Raw genomic sequence first — 20,534 nt, forward strand, 5'->3', positions numbered from 1 at the left:
GAAGCTCCTGTTTGAGATATAAAAGTGCATTAAGTGCATGCATGTTAACGTTTTGCTGGCACCATCTGTGCCAATACATTTGACGGGGAATGGAAGCGGGTGGGGATGTGGGGGAGGGGTATTCACAGACAAGGGTATATACAGGCTATAATATTATTATTTCATTAATTACATAACACTCAACAAGATAATAAAAAAAAAAGAAATCCCACACACACATTTTTGTAATATCCTTGTCAGTCATTAATTCATTCAATTCCAGCGCTGACATTATTCCATTCAAGTCCAGTGCTAAATCACACACTCACGCAAGTCGATATTCAGGCATCCTACTCATTTGCATCGTTTGCTGTTGTCTGTGCCTCCTCATCTATCTCCTCGTGTACATTGCTGTATGCTTTTCGTACATCGGTCAAGTGCACCCAGTACCGCAAGCCCTTTACCTTCACTGCTGTGGGCGTGCAAAATACTACCTCGTATGGACCATGGAATCGTGGTGCATTCCACCGACGTACAAAGCTTCTGACATAAATTGAGTCCCCTGGCATCAGCTGTAGCTGTTGCTCTGGTTCCGTGACAGGTCCTGTTATGTTTCCCTCTTCTCTAGTGAAGGGTGGGGAGAGTTGCTTTGATATTGCGCGCGCTGCCCTTGTTAATTTTCTTAGTCTGTGAACTCATCTCCCAATATCGCGGCGCTTCTGTGAGCATCTGAGTGTTCGCGCAGTGGAGAGTGTGCTGTGTTCATTCGTCTCCCAGTCACGATCTCGTGCGGGGACAAATGGTGGTCTTTGCTTGGCTGATTTCTTAGTTCAAATAGCGCCAGGGGTAGACAGTAAATCCAATTTTTCTTCAATGAGAAGCATAGTTTTGATAACCTGCCCTTTAACAGGCCGTTCATCTTTTCCACTACGCCATTACTTTGAGGATGATAAATCGAACATAATTTATGTTTTATACCCAGTAATGTGGTCACTTCCTTGAAGAGTTCATTCACAAAGTGAGAGCCGTTGTCTGAGCGAATCACGTCACAAATTCCCCAGCGCGGGAACACCTCCCTTACTAGGAACTTAGTGGCGCTTTTGGCATCAGGTCGCGCACAGGGTCCTGCTTCCACCCACCTTGAAAATGGACACACAACCACGATCATGTACCGCGCGCCATTACACCTTTCTCCCATGTCTGCATAATCTATATGTAGTTCTCTGAAGGGGCCGATGGGTTTTGGAATTGTTCCCCGGAGTGTGCGTAATGTCATTCCTGAGTTGTATATTTGGCATGTTGTACATTCCAGTGCTAATCGAGACACATGCTCCTGGAGACAGGGCACGAACCATTCTTCCTGTATTTCTGCTGCGATGTGTTGTTTGGTATTATGTGCAGGGAAGTGTAGCTGTTGAAATGCTACTTCTAATAACTGTAGTGGCATTACCACTTTCCCTGAGTTATTTTGCCGCCATAATAGGTCTGTTCCTGATTGGCTGCATCCCCGTTTCGTCCACGTTAGTTTTTCTTCTGCACTAGCTCCTTCCTGCAATTCTAGTATTTGTGATAAGGACATCATGTTGTACCCTTCTGACAGTTCTTCGGTTGTTGTGTTCTTGATCATGAACTCACCTGTGTCGTATTTCTGAAAATAGGAAGCCTCTTTGGCGGCAGCGTCTGCTGCCGCGTTCCCTAAAGACACAACGTCTGTGTTGGATGTATGGGCCTGGCACTTCACTATTGCTACAGCAGTAGGGTTTTGTAGGGCCTCTATTAATTCTTTCAACAATTCTGCATGCTGCACTGGTGTTCCATCTGCCCTTCTGAATCCCCTACGGCCCCATCTTGCTAGACCTCCATGTACTGTTGTCGTCATGTAAGCTGAGTCTGTGTATATGGTTACTGCACATCCTTTTGCTGCATGTAGTGCTTCTATGAGCGCAATCAGTTCTGCTGCCTGTGCAGAGTAATGCGACGGGAGGCGGTACTGTACTAATGTTTCAAACTCACCTTCCTCTAATCTCACTACCGCCAGGCCAACGTGTTTTTCTCCTGTGTCCATATCAATTGATGCGGACCCATCCACAAAGTACACTTCCCCCTCGCTGAGAGCGTTTTCACACACCACTGTGTCTTCCCCTCCTTCTCCTGTGTGGGTTGCGCAGTCGTGATTTTGCATATCCTCTAATGTGCACGCTTCTGTAATGAATGTGGCGGGGTTCACTGTTTTACATCTCACTATGTGGATGTTGGCGCTGGACAATATGATCTCGTATGCTGTTGCCCGCTGTGTGGTCAGTGTGCTTTTCGATCTTTCAAGGATTGCAAATAATGAGTGTTCCACAAACAATGTCACAGAGCATCCCATTACTATTGTGGCACTTTTCTCAATCGCGAATGCGGCTGCTGCGAGCGATTGTTCGCACGCGAAATGACCCTGCATCACGGCATCCAAAGTACCACTATAGTACGCCAGGGGCTTGTGTCCTAAGGATGTTTTTTGTGTCAGTACTGCTGTCATAAGTGTGCCTTTGCAATGGGAAAATAGGTAAAATTCGTGTCCATAATCAGGGTTTGCTAGTACTGGAGCGCTTGAAATTAGCTCTTTCAGTGATTGAAACGATATGCTCATTTCTTCTGACCATTTTATTTTTCCATTCTCCTGTTGTGCTTCTTTTAGTGCTTGTAGGAGGGGCCTGGTGTATGCTGCATAGTCTAGTATCCATGCTCGGCAATAATTGCACATACCCAAACATTTCTGCATGTCCTTCACTGTCGTGGGCTCTCCTACTGACCTTATTGCCTCCACCCTGTCGGGAATTATTCTCTTTCCATCTTTTGATATGAGCTGTCCCAGGTATAGGACCTCAGTCAGGCAATACTGTAGCTTCTCCTTGTCTACCTTGTATCCTTTGTTGGCCAGTAAAGTCAGGAGCGTTGTTGAATCTTTTCTACATGTTGCTTCGTCTTGTGCACACACCAATAAATCATCTACGTACTGAATAATCGTACTCTCTACTGATAGGTTTCCCAAGTCTTCATGCAATATGCGGTTGAATATGCTCGGGCTCTCACAGTATCCCTGTGGCAGTCTGCAGTGTTCATATCTTTTTCCCCCCAGTGTGAACGCTGTTAGATATCTACTCTCTTCAGCCAGGGGTATTGAGAAAAATGCGTTTTTCAAGTCCACTACTGTAAAATGTGATGCTGCTTTTGGGATACTGCATAGTATTGATGCAGGGTTCGGGACTAGAGGGAACTCTTTCTGTATTACATCATTGAGGGGGCGTAAGTCCTGTATCATCCTCCAAGACCCCCCTTTCGCTTTTTTAATTGGATAAATACATGTGTTACATGGTGAGTTTGAAGGCACTATTATCCCTTGTACTAGTAGTGCATTTATCGTTTCTTTTATCCCTTCTTCAGCCTCACGGGACAATGGATACTGTTTGACTCGGGGTAAGATAGCTCCTTGTTTTAGTTTTATTATCACAGGTTGTACTCCACGCAACAGCCCTACATCATGGGGGCCTGTTGTCCATAATTTGTTTGGTACTAACCTCATGTCGTCATCAAAAAATGACGGTGGTGTTCCTACCACTGCCATCAATTGGGCGGGGATCTCTCTGGCTTGGATCAAAATGTCGCAGGGCATCGCTATTTCCATTACTATCTCACCATCTGCTTCTGTGTCTAGAAAGAGATCCTCATCTGTTACCTCGCGTAGGGCGAGGTTGGCGTTTGTACACAGCACGGTGCGCCACTCACATCCTTCTCTGTCCATTCCAATCACAGCGATCCGTTTCGTTGATACCTGCACTGCGTGCAAATCCAACGATACCACTGATCCTGGTGCTGCATTTGGGCACACTATGGGGCGGAAGAGGAATTCTGCTGGAATCCTCCAATCCATGCTTTTTAGCTCTGGAACTATAAGGGCCAAAGTCTTTAGCCCTTCAATAAACATCTCTTCATTTTGTGGCAGCCCTCGTATTTCCTGTGTGGTTGTGTAGGCTTGCACTACCAACATTGCACGCAAGGGGCATATCCCGGGTGTAGAACACACTATTCCTCCTTCGTTAAATGATATGGTCATGTTAAGTTTACTCATAAGGTCCCTCCCCAGCAAATTTATCGGGGATTGTTCATAATACAGTAAGGGTGCCTTTACAGTCTTGCCCCCTACGGTTACATCCAAAACTTCTGTGTAAGGAACTTCAATTACAGCCCCAGAGAACCCCTGCGTCTCTAACTTCCTGTTAGATAACGGGAACCGGCCCTCCCTGACACATGATTTCTCCGCTCCCGAATCAACCATGAATACAAATTGCCTGTCTCCTATCTGCGCCCCTACCAATGGTTCCTCTGCTGCACTGTGGGTGGTAGATAGAACTGGACACGCAAGTGTTCTCTGTGGGCTGTCCTATGCGGGGTGTCTCATCGCCCCCCCTTCATTGAATACGTTACCTGAGACCACTGACATGCCGTTGTAAGGTGCTGGTGCGGGGGCCCCGTTTGCTGCTGTCGCGAAAGGGTTGCCTGGTGTATTTTTGCATGCTGTCGTTGTTAGGCATGTTTTGTGTGTGGTTCTGTGTTCTGTACTGGGGTCCCTGTTGCTGGCCGGCATTACCTTGGCTTGGGTTTCTTAATTGTTGTTGCCCCATTGGGAGGCCATATGGGCTTCCCGGGTGGGGATGGCCATATTGTTCTACCTCCTGGAACCCGTTATTGGGTCTGCTTCTGCACTCTCTAGAATAGTGGCCCCATCTCCCGCAGTTCCAGCAACTTCCTTGTGCACCTCTAGGGCCCTGCCATCCATTTCCTCCCATTCCCCCATACCCCGTTCCGCCTCCTCTTCGGCCCCTGTACCCACCTCGTCCCCCTCGAGGGGTCCACTCTTGCCACTGCGGACCTCCACCTTGCTCTTGCTCATTCCACTGCCGCTGTCCTGTTCCCGCCCAATTAGCTGCCATCCTTCCTTGTATTGCTATCGGCCCCTCCTCCTCATCGTCTCCCTCCCTGCTGTGTGGGAGTGCAGCTACTGCTGCTGCGACCTTCACCAATTTTGTCTGTACTAACTTTGCTTCGTCTGCCAACCTTTTCTGTGCCACCTCCTTCTCCCTTTCCTTTATTCTTTTACAATGGTGTATTATTATGCTTTGTATTTCTGGCCATCCCTTCGCTTCAACGCCTGCAATTTTGTCGAGCGCTTTCTGCACTTCCTTGGGGAGCCCTCTTTTTATAATGAAGTAAAATAAAGATGTCGATCGATACCAGGGCGTGCCCGTCTCCGCTCTCCACATCTCTTGAACCCGAAAAATGTAATCCATAGCCTCCTCCCCCTCATTCATGGTACATTGCATCACCGACTGCAAGTCCGGCGTATCTGGGAATGTTTCGCGCAGGGCGTCCCACACCCTAGCCCGCACTGTGTTAAAAGAGGCCCCATCATGGCGGTCACAATCTAACGTAACTCCTGGGAACCCGGCTTTAACCCATACTCTTTCAGCCTGATCGCCCACCGCTGATACGAGCAGACTTTTCACATCTCCTACAGCTAGGGGTACCCCAGCAGTATGTTTTTCAAAGGCGTATATCCACTTACTTGCCCCTCCTGATAACGGGGGCAATAGCTTTAATAAGTTAGCTTTGTCCATTTGTACCCATGGGATATAGTTAGGTCTCCCTCCTCCTCTGTGTATCAATGGAAGCTGTAGCTTTCCTTTCTGTATAGCACCCGGACCCGATTTGGATGCTGATGTTTCTAGTGATGCCATTTTTCCCACTCTGTTCCTTAGTCGTCCCGACCACTCGTCGTCTAGTGTTCTCACTGAACATGTGCCATCCCCTCCTTCGCTTCCCCCTCCCACAGCCATGCTCAACCTGTCACTTTCTTCTAATTCGTCCCTTATGTCGCATAGTAATTCCTCTCTATCCCCCATAGGCCCTTCATCATTGTCAGTATCTCCCTCATGTGTCTCTATTTCAATTATTCGTGTGGGTTCTTCCTGAATTCTGAACAGTATCTCACCTTTCTTCCACCCCTCTTCTGGTCTTCTTGTCTCGCCTGGCGCTCTAGACGTGCGCTCTGATCTAGTCGCATTAAGTGCTGTTTGTCCGCACATGTCTTTTATCCTTGAGAGCTCATCTTTCGCTATTGAGAGTCTTGACTGTAAATCATCTGTGAGTTTCTCTATGTCCACCCTTTGTGTACTCGCCTGGCCTCGCTCCCTTGTGCTTTCATATGGTGGGGGTGCAGTGGGCCGGTGGGGTGTAGTAGTTGTCGGGGGAGGTACATACGTTGGATCACTGTATCCTTCTGCGGGTACAGGTTTCTTTAATATCGGATATAAACTTATTACTTCTACTGGTGGCACTACACCTGGCACTTCTTTGATATCTTTATGTATCATCAGTGGATTGTCTGTGGTGGATGGGAGATCAGGATTTGGTGCTGGCGCTTTAGGCGGTGGTACTTCTTCAAATAACCGCCAAAGATCTAATATTTCCCTCCTATTCTGCAGCTGCTTCCCTCGGTACTTCAAGAAAATGCATGTCATCACCATATCTAGAACGCTTTTGTCAAATGACCCTCCCTCTGGCCATATCTGGGGTAGCCCCTCTCCCTTCAACTCAGTTACCCATTGGTCGTGATATTTTTTAATCCGCTCCGTGTACCCTGGAAGACTTTTACAAATATGCGATAAGGGTGTTTCAGCCCCCATTTCTGTGTGCCCTCCTAGTGCTTATGTGTCTCTATGTGTCTGCAACTCCAATGTGAATGTAGTATCAATATTATTTTTCGTGTTCTACTTCACATTCAATGTTACGCTCGGTTGGGCTTTCCTTCCCTTGGCTGCACAATACAAAACTGACTGTACACAATTTCTACTTTGTTTTCTTTGGGGGACACATACAAGAGCAACCCATTTATTTTAACAATAGCAACCCGGAAATCAAAAAGGTACCCACTCACGTCACTGTATCACCGTTGCCTTAAAAAAAAAAAGTTTCATCCGGTCACACTTACCATGACCATTTGACAATTATACATTTATAGCTGTTTTACACATTCGCAACCTCAAATTGTCCCCTGACACATACGAGATGCACACACCTCTTGGTAACACTCAGTACACCATTCACGCTGCCCTCCCTTTCCTCCCTAGCCGGCTGTCCCTGTCTGTCTTACTTAGATAGATGAATGCGCATATGAATATATTTATATGGTTTAACCTGCTCTCCCCCTTCTAGTAGGCCTCCTTTTCTCTTACTATTTTCCCCGTTTCGTGCCAATCTTGGTTTTTATTCTCCCCCTACCCTTAAAGAAAAAGAAAAGAAAGAAGTAATAGCGATCACTAATATATTCTCAGTGCCCCCTTTTGCTGAACACTTTTATCTTATATTTCACTTCGTCATATATTCCCAGCACTAGTCAATATAGCACTATGCGGCGCCGCCTTCCACCCCCTTTCGGAGCTAGGTTCCCGTCACTTCTATCTCTTATTCACCTCGTAATCCTAATGGCCATATGCAAAGAAAAAGAAAGGAAATTTTAGAATGATATTTAGTATATCTTCATACCCCCTCTTCGTTCCCAGTCCTACACTTCTTTCCCCGCTCTCTTTACGATCGCTCACACTCAGTACTCACGTGCCCGTCTTGAACCGATAGTCTCCGAAACTGGGTCCGTCCAGGCAGTGTCGCCGTCAGCTCAACAGTCAGCCCCGACTCCGGCGAGCGGTACTCAAAGGGGATTTTTCAACCGGGATCCCGTACCCTTTCTCTATTGAGTGCGCACTTCTTAGTGTACCGGTCGCCGTTGGCGGGCAGCCTCCCGGAGCCGGCTCACCGTGCGTATCCCTTTTCGACCGGAGATTCTCGTGCCAAAAGGGGACGGTTATAATGAGTTTTAAGAAGAAATAATATCACGCTATCGGGGTCACCACTGAAGGCAAGCGTCCCCACACAGCACGATCCTCCCCGCAATGAGAGACAATGAAGGACTCTCCCAAGATGGGAATAAGGCCAAGACAGAGTGCGGGTGAGCGTAAATGGGAGTTTATCAATCAGAATAGGGCATGCAAAGAACTCTGCAAACTCCGAGAGCGCTCTGTCTGACAATAGCAAAGACAGGCGTATATATTTACAAAAAACGTCATAAGAACCTACATACTATAGGGGGCACAAGTTCAAGGGGATTGGGTGGCGACGACTAACTATAGGTGCTGCTGTGATGTGGTTGGCTTTGGCTGGAAGACGTCACTGGTCAGCCTCGTGGGTTGGGCTGGGCCTGGCAGGGTGGCGGAGTTCATCCGGCTGGTGTTGTCGTGCCATCGCGGCCAATGTCAGAGAAGAATGTCCTTTCCTGACTTATTTGCCCTAGGCCATGCACACCGCAGTCATTCACTCGTTTCAGTATTATCTTCTTTAGTAAATCTTCCAATAGGTTATACTACAGGTTAATGCAACACAGGAGGAATGTACCTTGTAAGGGGTCTGGAGGTAATACGTCAGGACATGGTTACCAGTGTCCTGTTGACCTGGGCCATAGGTCGAGGGGCTAAGCTTCAGGGCCTGGGACGGGCGGTACATGTCTTACTGCCTTGTTAGAAGTTGTAATGTATGTTTCGCTGTGTGTTGTCAAAGTGTTGGGTGTCCTGATTGCACAGGGCCATAAGTCTAGGATGGTCCGGTGGGTTGCGAGGTTTACGAGGGGGCGCGTGTGTTCAGGCAGAGGTTTACTGCTGCGCTGTAAATAATGCAGGTGGCGGGTGTCGGCCTTGGGTGCTACAGAGGGGGTTACAAGTCTTTGAAGCGGCTCCAGTCTGGTTGGGGGAGGTAAAGCAGCGCGGCGCGGTCTCTGCTCTCATGCCTTGGCAGCCCTCGCAGGGTGGGAGGGGGAATGGCCTTGCGCGTATTTCACAAAGGTATCTCCCTCGTGTGTTGCCGATTTAGGTAAAGACATCACAAACATTTGAACACTCTATAATACTTATTTAAAACATTACAAAACATGTATTTAAACTTTGCTGGATGTGTCTTGATTATACCCAGTCTGAGTACCTTATTCATACATTATGTTTTAACACGTGCAGTATTTAGTTATATGCATATATATTTGCAGTAAGTGAGGTAGAGTTAGGGTAGGTGGAGAACATAGAAAGTAACCCGCCACTTGTTCGTGACGGTGGTGGCGCATGTGGGGCCTAGACATGCACCTTCTCATGCATTCTTCACATGGGCCCTTTGTATGGTTTTCATTCGTTTTCTTGTGTCCTCTAGCAGCATTAGTTCAGTTATGGCACGAGCCCATGGGGTGTACGTTTTCCAGTCATACACGTAACAAACAGATTCCTGGTGCGTGCCGTTATTATTAGTACCCAACTGCAATGGTATATGCTCACCATCGCTTATATCATGGGGGCATGATCTCTTGAAATTATACATCCTACAGGCTTTTGTAATATAAGGGGTTTTATGAGAGAAAAGCATCCTTTGCAAGTAGTCTCAGCATTAATATACAAAGATTGTCTGGCATATAATCGACCATTTTACTGTTCTTTTCATTTGCCTAGGCCTGCTGGCCGGGTCATGCTGGGAGCGATGATACACTGCGGGAGGTGAACTGTTACAATGTTAATGTATTATACTAGCTCATGTCCGTCTTGTTCGTGGGAACGTGCTCGCAGCGGATCTGCCAGGGTGCTGCGGCAACAAGGATGACTGAAACCCTCCAAGGGTGGGGGCCGCGCTACAGTGCGCTGAGCTCACACCATCTTTACTAGACAAAATGGTTTCAAGGCCTAGCTAAATTTTAATACGTGTGGGCAATTAATACGTGCGGGCAATGTTTCCAGTGGGTGAGCCCTCCACCACCTGGGCCCGGGTGGCATGAGGGGACGCCCAAAGGACCCATAGTCCTCACCTGGGGAGAAAGCGTAGGCGAGGGGGGTCTCTCTCACTGTGGTTTCTGTGTGGAGTCTCAAACCAACTTTATATTTTTGTATAGCCCTGAGTTGCATTTCAGGTAGGTTTGCACTATGGAAATACTTATGCACAGTGTCATAAACACATGTTTGCATTGTTCAAAGGCTGGTCCAAATGTAGCTCACATTTCAAGTGAGCCACTCAGTATATCAAGATAACAAGTTACATCCTTGAAAGAAAGTCACAAGAAAGGACTTTCTTACATGGGACGGGGAAATATCCGCTATGCAGAAATAGAGCAATTTCTTCCGTAGTGTTTGTCGGGAGAACTATGGCCAGGTTTCAATAATGCCCCTTTAGTTAGCCAATCACTAAAAGAAGTGGAGTCATGTACCTGCCCTTCAAATGTTTTGTTCGCTAACAGGTTTTTAACACAAAACACTTGACATAGAGCAAGTGCATTTGCAATAGCCTTAAAGTATTTTTTTAAACTATTGTATTCAATTTACCACCATATAAACATTAAAATTCAGTGAAAACATCCTAACTTTAGGACTCACAAAACATTTTGAATGAACAATAATTATTTCCCTCCCGCTTAAATCCCACCATAAAGCCAATTGTTAAATGAGAGTGAGTAAAGAAGAAAAAAGCACACACACAGCACCCCTGCCCCCTACATCCCTCACATTATAATCCCCTTACTAACTTGTCAAATATGCCTTTCAAACTGTTAATAATAGTACAAATTCAATTAATGTCAAATTTCAAAATGTACTTATCTTAACATTCTTCATATCTTCTCTCACTTTACCATGTTAATCCAGATCTAAACTCAGGAAACCTCCCCATATCTTAGCCTTAAAGTATTTCATTTCCATACAATGTTTTAACAGGAGAGCTTTGTGTTTTTGCAGGAGTCGGAAAGAACAATGGGAGTGATTTGAAACTTCAGATAATAGTGAAGAAAGAGGTCGTCTTCCAGTGCATTTCTGCAACCCAAGAAAACTGCAAGGTAACCTATAGCGAGATTCATCGGAACCTCTCAGGCAGATAAACAAGTAGTTTCCTCTTCCAGCAGCTTTATATTTGTAACTGTGCGATTGTTTGGGATCACAAATATTTTGTTTTTACTGTTACGTCTAAGTCTACTCTGTCATGCCCTGCTGACTTGCATTGGACCTGTGGCAAAGTGAAACATTTGAACTTGCACTGTGTGTGCGCTTATACAATCAAAGTGGCTTCTTGCCTCTGGTAGGGGAGAGTAACTGGTGAGACCTGTAGATTAGCAGTTGAAGGTAGCAAGTGAAAATCTGCCGGAGAAGACATAATAGCATGAGCAAGAAGAGATTTGGCTGATTTGAAGGAGAGCAAGTCTTCAAATTTAAAATCAAGGCTCTTGACCAGGGAGACAGGTGAAAGGCATGTGCCTTAGAGGAGCCTCGAAGAGTGAGGAGTCCCAAATATATCTTGTCAGAAATGAGCTTTAAAGAGTTTTGCTTTTCTGAAGAGATAACACTGACATGCAGGGTTGGACGTGGGTGGAAGTAGCACGCGGCTCACTGTAAAGATGTACTTCGAGCTTTGTGTCACTAGCACATGTATTGAAAGTAAGGCCAAAAGAAGCAATAGGAGCAGCAAGAGGCTGAACAGAAGTAATTAAACGTAATGAACAGAAGAGAGGAACCCTGGGGAAGATGTTTGTGAAATGGCGAAAGGAAGAAGAAATGGGGGGGGATATACATTGATGGCACAACTTGATCTGAAAGAAAGGAAGAGAGCCATGTGTAATGCCACCAAAGCCTTTGGAGCTTAGTCTTCTGTGAAGAATACTGTGGTCCATGATATTGAAAACTGTTAACAGATTGAGCATCACCAGGTTTGTGACGCCTCCCACATCTGCTGACATGCGAATGTCATAAAGGCAGAAAGAAGTACAGCTTCAGTACTGCAGCCCACGGGAAACACTATTTGGAAAGGGTGAAGGATAGCATGTGTTTCAGTGAAAAGTTGTATTTGGATGGTGGCTGAGATTTGAAGAATATAAAGAAGGAAATGGAATCAGAGAAATAGGGTGAAAGTTGGAGGTTACTTTGATGTCAAGGGAAATCTTTTCAAGAAGAGTAGAAACAGTAGCAGATTTGAAAGAAGGAACAGTACCGAGTAATAAAGAGCTGCACAAATAGTGGTGGGGCAGGTTTGAAGGACTCCTACCAGGCAAAGGTACAGGGGAGAACCAGATTTGATTTGAAGTATTAGAGTAATAAGTGCAGGAAGGTCAAGAGGGGCAAAGTTGGAGGAGTCAAAAGAGAAGAAAGGGGTTGGGGGGTGCTGATAAAGATGAGATCCAAGCAGTTAGCAGTAATATTGGGGCAAATTGCAGTAGCTGTAACTTTAAAAAAGAAGAGATTTTCAGAGTTCCGGGGAGGGAGTGATGTTGAGGGGTCAGTTAGAGGGAAAGCGAGATCCTTGGGAACACAGAACAGTTATTTGTGAATATTGGTGGCTTGCTTGATGCAGGAGAATTTGAAAGAATGTTTAGCTTCCACAAAATGTTTTGCATGTACCAGGGAAGGTGAGCGATGAGACATTTTAGCCAAAGTTTCATAAGATGTAAACTAGGTACTTTCAGCATGCAGTGTTTAGGATGGCCAGCAATGCGGTGAACCATTTAGGGCAGAATGCTTTGACCACACTATTGGCCAATTTAGATGGAATTTGAATATCAAGGGTGGAAGTGGTCCATTTGCTCTGGATCAGTGGCTGGTGGGAGAAAAGAATCGGAGAAAGCAGATTGGAAAGAGGAAGGGTTGAGTTTTTTCCATGGACGAGCTGTTGTTTGCCAGAAAGTTCAATGGGAGTGGGAGGGCACAGAACTGACCTGAGGTGAAAGATTCACAGTGAACAGAATGCAAAAACGGCCAGACCAAGCTAAGGGAATGGCAGGAGTGACACAGATGAGGGCCGAGCTCCTGAAGATGAGGTCCAGAATGTCTCGAGAAAAAGTGTTTCAGGGTGGATTTGACAATGGTCATCAAGTGGGAGTAAGCCCAAATGTTGCTCATCCCGGAGTACCAAGTTGGAAGTAGAGGACGCTAGAAAGGGAAATGGTGCCCGCCAAAGCAGTAGCAAAATAAAGATCAGGTTTAGGAGAGCAACTGATGCAGAGATTGAAAGCTGAGGGTAAATTTTGCTGCATTGATAAGAGAAAGTGTTGAGATATTTTAAATATAGTGTGAAAGATCACAGCAGCACTGCCTCCAACTGAGGTAGCACATTCAGCATGTAAGATACCAATCCAGAGGAAATGGCTGCTGAACTAGTGGGAGCAGTGGCGTCTTAGAGCCAAGTCTCTGTGGCAAAGATGAGATTATTGTAGTCCTCTAATAATCTGTGGCGGAATTCAGTGCTATGCTTAGGAAGGGTGCGGGTGTTAAGTACGTAGACAGGGGGATTAGGAGATGTAGTAGACAGGGGGGAAATAGCATGTAGGAAGGATTAAAGGACATGCCCAAAGATGGGGAGGGCAAGAAGGGAGGTGCAAGAGTAGGTCGAACGAGTGACGGGCAGGGCACACCCCAGGAGGTGGGGAGGATGGATGAGTCTACCCCAAAAGAATAGGCTAACGGTGTGGCATCCTTTGCAGCGTCTGGTGCGCAGACACAACCCAGGAACAAGCTTCTTCTGCATGCGATGCATACTACCACCACACAGAGGCATGATCTGCCAACACATAAGGAATCGGGCAGAGTCAGGTGTTATCTGCTGACCAATAGAGTCTCAGCAAGTGGAAGTTGGCAATCTGTGGCCATCTTAGAGTGTCCAAGTGAAACAGGGAGACTGTTAAGAAGAGGCCAACCAGGGAGCCCAGGCTGACTACACCGGTGTGCTCCAGTGACGCAAGGTACTCGGAATATAAACGCAGCATCCAGACAGGAATACAAGGAAAATAAAATAAGTATAATCAAAATAAAAGTAAATGTAGTGTCCTTGCACAAGCACTGTCGTAAGTAAGGCTACAAGGAACTAAAATGACCTGTGTTCCTGCACGTGAATTGCAGGGCGTGTAAAGCGATCACTCCTAACCCCGGGAAGGTATACCTCAACACTTTGTTTCCCACATCTGCGGTACGTTGTATAAAGACCAGGGGCTATAGCCCTCTTATCCCCCCCTAGCAACGCCTCTGCATTGTAATAAGATAAAACAAATACTGACATCCTTTTGAAAAAATATATTAAAGCATCCTATAAATACAGAAAGTGTGCTTAAAGCATATAGAAGCTAATTTGTAAAAGGCACTGTGCAACAAGGCCATACAGCATTGTTCAGTATCAGGGGAGAGGATTTCACAACAGGATTAATCCCGGAGTGACTGCAAAAAAACAAAAACTGCCCAGCAAATGGTGTGCATTGTGGTCCCTGCATTTATGAGCAGGTGGAAGGGTACACCTTTTGGGGGCTATCCACCACACCTGGGTGTCAAGTCTTTTTGTTTTTGATGCTTTTTCATGGCGTAAGCCACCAAATTCCGCCAAAACTACTGCTACAAAGGGGTTCCAAGATGTAGTCATGGTGGTTGGCATGACAACTGTTAGATGCTGTGCCATACAATCACCAATGCAAAAAGTGTTAATTTCTATAGCACTACATGGATGGAATCCAAACGTTGCTTGTTTAACATATTTTTTCCCAATCAGGAGTACAGTCACGTGTCTCATATCTTGCTGGAGCCGCTGCGGAGTGATCCGTTTCTGTGTGGGACGGCTTGTCGGAAATTAGCAGAGCAAACGCTGCAGCTGTTTTGTTGGGGCCTGCCTGGAGCTGTGAGGGGATCTTGTGCTGTGGGGACACAGCGTACACTGGAGCAGCCGGAAAAGAAAGGCTGGTTGCTCCCAGCTTCATCAGAGCCTTGCTTCTCTTCCGAAGCTCTGCAGTGGTGGGAGGGGAGATATCCACGATGCAGCAAAATGGGCTCAATTGCTTCAGGGGATGGGTGCGTTTAAGAGCAGATACCTCCCAGCCCTGGAATGTGGTGGCATTCCTGGTTGCACAAACTTACTCCCGGCAGAAGCCGCGGCAATGACACTTATGAGAAAAGTGGCATCCTTGTTAAAGAGAATTTTCAGTTTCTGTGATAATTCCCTTTAATCTGAGAGACCCCCAGCACTTTGCTGGACTCTGGATTTTTTTTTATTTTAATCTCCTCAGTGAGTGAATCTTTTTACCCCTCTCTCATTCTTTTTCTGTTACTGGGATTTTTATTCTTACTGTTTTAGGGAGTCTGGTAAGCTCCCTATGTTTAATACAGGCATCTGCTTTTTGCTTGGTGACACACAGCATCCTCTGTGCAGTGTCACTGGGGAGTCTGTTGGACTTCCATTTATGTCAAAATACATTTTCTTGTGAGAACTACTGTTCCCAAGAATAGTAAGATAACTTTTATCTTACTGTTTCTTTTGTGGGTCCAGCACATACCACCCTATGTGGGGTGCTGGGGGGGTTACATTGTAACTCCTTCTCCCTCTCCCCATTGCAGCGTTTTGTTACACTGACTAACTTAAATGGCTGGTGGCAGTGGTTATTTGTTACTACCTTTTGTGCAGGTTACGAGCAGGCTAATTTCTCAGCTGCAGGACAGCACCCATGTGTGACAATTTTCTCAAAATCGCCCGTCTTCTTTTTTCACCATTTTTCATTTGTCAGTTCCTTCTGGGCTTTTCTTCTATCGTATAGAGTAGATTTGAGCCCTTTGTAAGTTTTACCTTTGGCTGGCTTCAACCCTGAGCCCGCCGAGGCTCCAGTGTGTCTGGGAAGGCAGGAAGTGAGGGAGGAGCCCGAAACTTCACTGTCCTTTGTCTGTAGGTATGCCTGGCTGAAACCAGTTCTAACTGGGTAACTGGCTGTCCTGGAGGCTCCAGCATATAATGCGAGGATTCTGGGACCACAGGCAAAGTAGACCACTGGAACAAAGAATCCAAAGCAGAAGACGAGCAGAGACGCCAGCAGCACCTTCCAGGACCGCAGAAGCACAGGTGAAGCCCTGAAGCTGTGCTGACCCCGTTTTCAAATCAACAGTGAAAGGACGACTTCCTCCCTTGGGCTAATGGGACCAACTAGCCTCAAGAAATTCTTCATTTTGGCCCACCCCCAGACATCCTGCGACTTTCCCGGGGCGCAAATCACCAATACCTGGGGTAAATGGACCATTATCGAGTGCATCAGCTTCCGAAGATTGAATCCGGCTGAAACGTTGCAGGCATCCATGTGGACCTACAGAGGCATGAATTCTTCACCAAAGGTCCCCTCACCAGAGTTCAGGACTGAGTAATCGGAGATAATCCAACCGGCTACATTAGTTTCTTCTTGGTACTGAGAAAAAGGTGCCAAGAAAGAGCTGCTGAAGTGAGCTGAATCCATTGCTGCCGACCACTTCCCCCGAGTGCTGCTGCAGAAGCCTTTCAAAGGTCCCCATTACCAAGGAGCAGGAATCGGGGTCTGCAACGTTGCACCTAGAATGAAGCCAGCTACAATGTATTTTTCATCTTTAGGGTACTGTGCTGCTTGGGTCGTAATTACCTTGTGCCATTTTCGGTGCTTCCTGGCTTGGGAAGTGCTAAGTTCAAGTGAGAGTTGGCCTCAACTCCTCTACACAGGCCTTGCAGCCTGTGTATTATCTGGAAGGCTCCCCTTGCACTCCTGTGTTTTCTTCAGGAAACACTGACTGATTAACTAACTTCTCCTGTGAAGATCTTCAACAGAACTGGAACTGTCTGTTAGGGGAGTTTTCCTAAAGTCACACTTGGGGGTAAGACTTTAGTAAGCTTTCCCAGTGGTTTGTAGATCCCCCAACTCTTAGTATCAGCCTGTACTACTCAGAGACCTTGGTAGAGTGGCAGAGCAGTCAGGCTTATTTTAAGAGGAAGATGTGAGCTGTAGGTAAGTACACTGAACCTAGTTAGTAAGGCACATCAAAGAAACACTTACACATACATGTATATTAAAATGTAGATTTATTACATTTACACAAGAGTCACTGTTAAATACTTACTTAGCACAATAAACCAACACACATAGTTATACTTTACAATACTTTCAAAAGGCCACTGCTTAGTTGGTAGTTGATGAAGGTGCACAATTGTTACAGGAGTTTGACAGGTCTACCATGCGATCGATAATAACGTGCACCCACAAAGCAATACGGTAAGTGCATTTAGTCAGCATACACATATAAGATAGTGCTTTTTGGGAAAGAAAACAGTTGGTTAGTGTTATCCTAGCAGAGCTTCAGGTTCTAGAAGCAGATTCCCTGCGCAGCAAGTCTTTTAAAGTCCAAAACACAACCCTAGCTAAAAGGCAGTTCGCAGAGGATTAAAGTCCCGAAAAGCAGCAGAAGTCAAAACTTCCTGTGGATACTTTCTAGTCTCTAGGAAAGAAGATACAAGAAGACTTAACCAACTTCTGGAGATCCTGTTACAGGACTCGCTAAAGGGACACAAGCAGCGGTTTGAGTCGGAGGTAAGAGGGGGTTGCCCTGGACAACTCTATGTGCACACCAATGCTCTGGAGCGAAGAAAACATTTATGGTGGTTGCTCCCCGATGTTGCAGCGCAGGACACAACCTCTGGTTTACTTGGTCTGATGATGAAAGGCAGGACAACGGACGGGATCTTTCATCAGCAGTCTTGAGGGAGGGCCTCTGGCACGGCTTTCATCAACTTCTTTGGTCACTGCGGTTTTGGCACTTTTTCTGCAGCACCAACAAGGGAGGTGATTCGCCCCGTCAGTCTTCTTCGGTTCCTGCACCCCCACACTCTGATGAGGGGGTCTGGACGAGTTGGATTGTGGCTCTGGAGAATCCTTTAAGGTTCAGCAAAGACTTGGGCGGATTCAGCCTTTCCACAACGATGCACTAGAAATGGGTAGTAGGTCTCCTGGTATTAGGTTTCACAGCTCTGGAAACTCACAGGACCTCATGAGAAGGCTCAAATCACTATCCGGCTAGTAGGTTTGACCAGGGTTGCTGAATTAATATTCTTTAAAATGCACAATTTGTATCACATTTTATCAAAAAACTCCCTCTTGTGTAATGTTCAAACAGTGTCACAAAAGGAATGACTAGCCATTTGCAACTGTGGCCCACTTTTTCATTGGTGTCTGAGCCAATTTTATGGCCCAGTCCGACCCTGGCTTCGTGGTCGACTTGCTTTTCACTCCAGGAGCCTCACCTTTTATACAGTTCCAGCACTCACTCCCCTACAGTCTTCCTCAGGAGTTTACAGAGAGGGTTGTTTGGCTGTCCAATAAGCTCAGCCAGACCCCTAGTCAGAGCTGGTCCAATTCAGGCACTCGGACAGACAAAGGACAAGGGGGTGGAAAACTCCTCCCTCACTCCCTGCCTGCCCAGACACTCTGGCCGAAGACAAAACACACACACCGGCCTCCCCCTCCCAGAATGGTAAAAGACGGGCTGACAAAGACCAACCACACTAATAATGCACAGTGAAATTGCTGGATGGAATTGGACCAGGTACGAAACAACTTGGGTATGGAGCGTTGACTCTATGTCCGGTGAGTGTGGTGGGGTCTGGGGTTATTGCATCCAGTAGTTTTTTAAATATTTGACGGAGAAGGAAGTGTCCCCTTCTCTCATGGTGCATTGCAGCAGAGAGGCTGACAGGATTTTCAGGAATGAAAAAGCTGCCATTTTTCCCCAGAATTCTATTGGTAGTAACTTTTGACTTGCTGGGTGGATTTGGATGACATTTTCTTTTCAAATTTTGTTTTATTAAGCATTTTTCAAACCAAAAACAAAACATTTGTCATAGGCCCCCCACACTTCAAATTTTGGTAGCAATACATTATAGAGTGAAAGGGTTATTAAGAAAACAAAGCACCACAGTCTCACAGTTTTCAGCCCATTAATGTTCCCATATAGAAAAAGTGCAGTTTTTGAACAGCTGTTGCGTGAAAACTGCGGGGCAGATTTGGACCAAATAAGAAACAACTTGGGCACAAAGCGTTGTCTTAACTTTCTTGACTTGTTGGGGTAAATCTACCCAGTAGTTTTAAAAATATTCGACAGAGAAGGGGGTGCCCCGGCTCCTTTAAACCTTTATATTGCCCATGCTGCTTTTTACTGCAGAGAGGCTGAGCGAGGCTAATAACTGTTGACTTGCTGAATGGATGTGGATGAGATTTTCTAAAACAAGGGATTGTCAAGCAACCCCCCGCCCCCACCCACCAGAAATTATGGGAACAATTCGTCAAAAAATGAAATGGTTATTAAGAATGGTGTGAATAGTGTATAGTGGCCATGGTATGTATAGTGGCCATCTAGTGGGTTCAAAAGAAACATATTGGGGGAACATGTACAGTGGGTACGGGCAAAGACCCTGGCTAGTGGGCCCAAAAGACATGTATATGGCCATGGCCTAAGGCCATGGCTAGTGGCCCATAAAAGAGAGTGGCATAACAAAACCCTTGAAATAGTACAGTTAGGTTGACCAGACAAAACCCTTGAAATTCAGTGGATTTGGGAAGGCATGACTAGCTTAACTCTGTGCGTTCTCATTGCAAAGCCCATGAGCATATACATATTATAAGAGAAGGGATTCACAATAACATACACAATTGCATTATGGGGGACCTCAACGGGAGTGTACCGAGTTAGGCAGGTCATGACTTCCTACATATGCTGAATTTCAAGGGTTTTGTTGCGTTCAATCTGTTCAATTTAACTGCACTTTAAAGTTTTGTTTGTGAACCTATATTCTTGTCACCTGCTCTCACGTACCACCTGTAAATGTGGCAGAATTGGCCTCTGCCTTGACCTGACCCTGAAGTCGATGGCAAAATAAATAGTGCTCAAAGGTTGAGCCGAGCTGCTAGAAAATGGTTGTGAGTACCCCAGCTAACTATAATTAAGACTTTTTTAGAAAATAGTATATACTTTGAGCTGAATCACTTCTATGGGGTGAGAGTTTTGGTAGTTAAGTCAGTGAGAGAAAATGATTCACCCAAGGTCACTTATTTTTGGTAAAGTGGTGAATCTGGGATTGACGCAGTTAACAATTTAGGCTCTTGAAAGACCACACATTTTCTCAGCTCTGGTTGGTAAAACTATTTTATAAACCAACCAGACAAATATTTAAAATGTGTATAGGAAAAGGATAAGCAAGAAAGGGTGATTGCATCTTAAGATTCCCTACTCTGAAATGAAGTGTGCAAGTAACAGAAAGCTAAGAAAGACATTGGACAGTTTAATAAGATGGCAAGGGGTTATTGTGTGACTCCTTTTAATTGTGTTGAGTGATGACACAGATTTCTGTAGCCATCTGGAGACGGTGTGGTGTGGAAAAGGCCCAAAAGTTCTAATCACCCAAACATTAATGCTAAAATAGGGTAGTTGCTGCCATTCACCCATCCCCCCACCGGCCCTCCCCGGTCTGTTACAGGGCAAGCACACTTATAGTGATCTAGTGCAGGCCGGACCTGGTAGTCTCGGCCCCTTCTAAGCTAGTGCAGGCCAGTCCTGGTAGTCTCGGCCCCTTCTAAGCTAGTGCAGGCCGGTCCTGGTAGTCTCAGCCCCCTCTAGGCTAGTACAGGACAGTCCTGGTAGCTT

At 45.9% G+C, this 20,534-nt stretch overlaps 1 protein-coding gene across 3 annotated transcripts in view; it reads left to right on the top strand.

Moving 5' to 3' along the window:
• The window catches only part of LOC138527994 (phosphatidylinositol 3,4,5-trisphosphate 3-phosphatase TPTE2-like), a 421,324-nt gene that overhangs the window by 371,160 nt on the left and 29,630 nt on the right, over positions 1-20,534 (top strand). For all 3 annotated transcript variants that reach the window (XM_069639416.1, XM_069639415.1, XM_069639417.1), the window contains one exon: positions 10,830-10,927. In XM_069639416.1, coding sequence (XP_069495517.1) covers positions 10,830-10,927 — 98 coding nt within the window. The remainder of the gene's footprint in view (positions 1-10,829; positions 10,928-20,534) is intronic.

The sequence above is a fragment of the Ambystoma mexicanum genome, chromosome 7q, assembly GCF_040938575.1.
Source record: "Ambystoma mexicanum isolate Mex_15411 chromosome 7q, UKY_AmexF1_1, whole genome shotgun sequence".
NCBI classification, from domain to species: Eukaryota; Metazoa; Chordata; class Amphibia; order Caudata; family Ambystomatidae; genus Ambystoma; species Ambystoma mexicanum.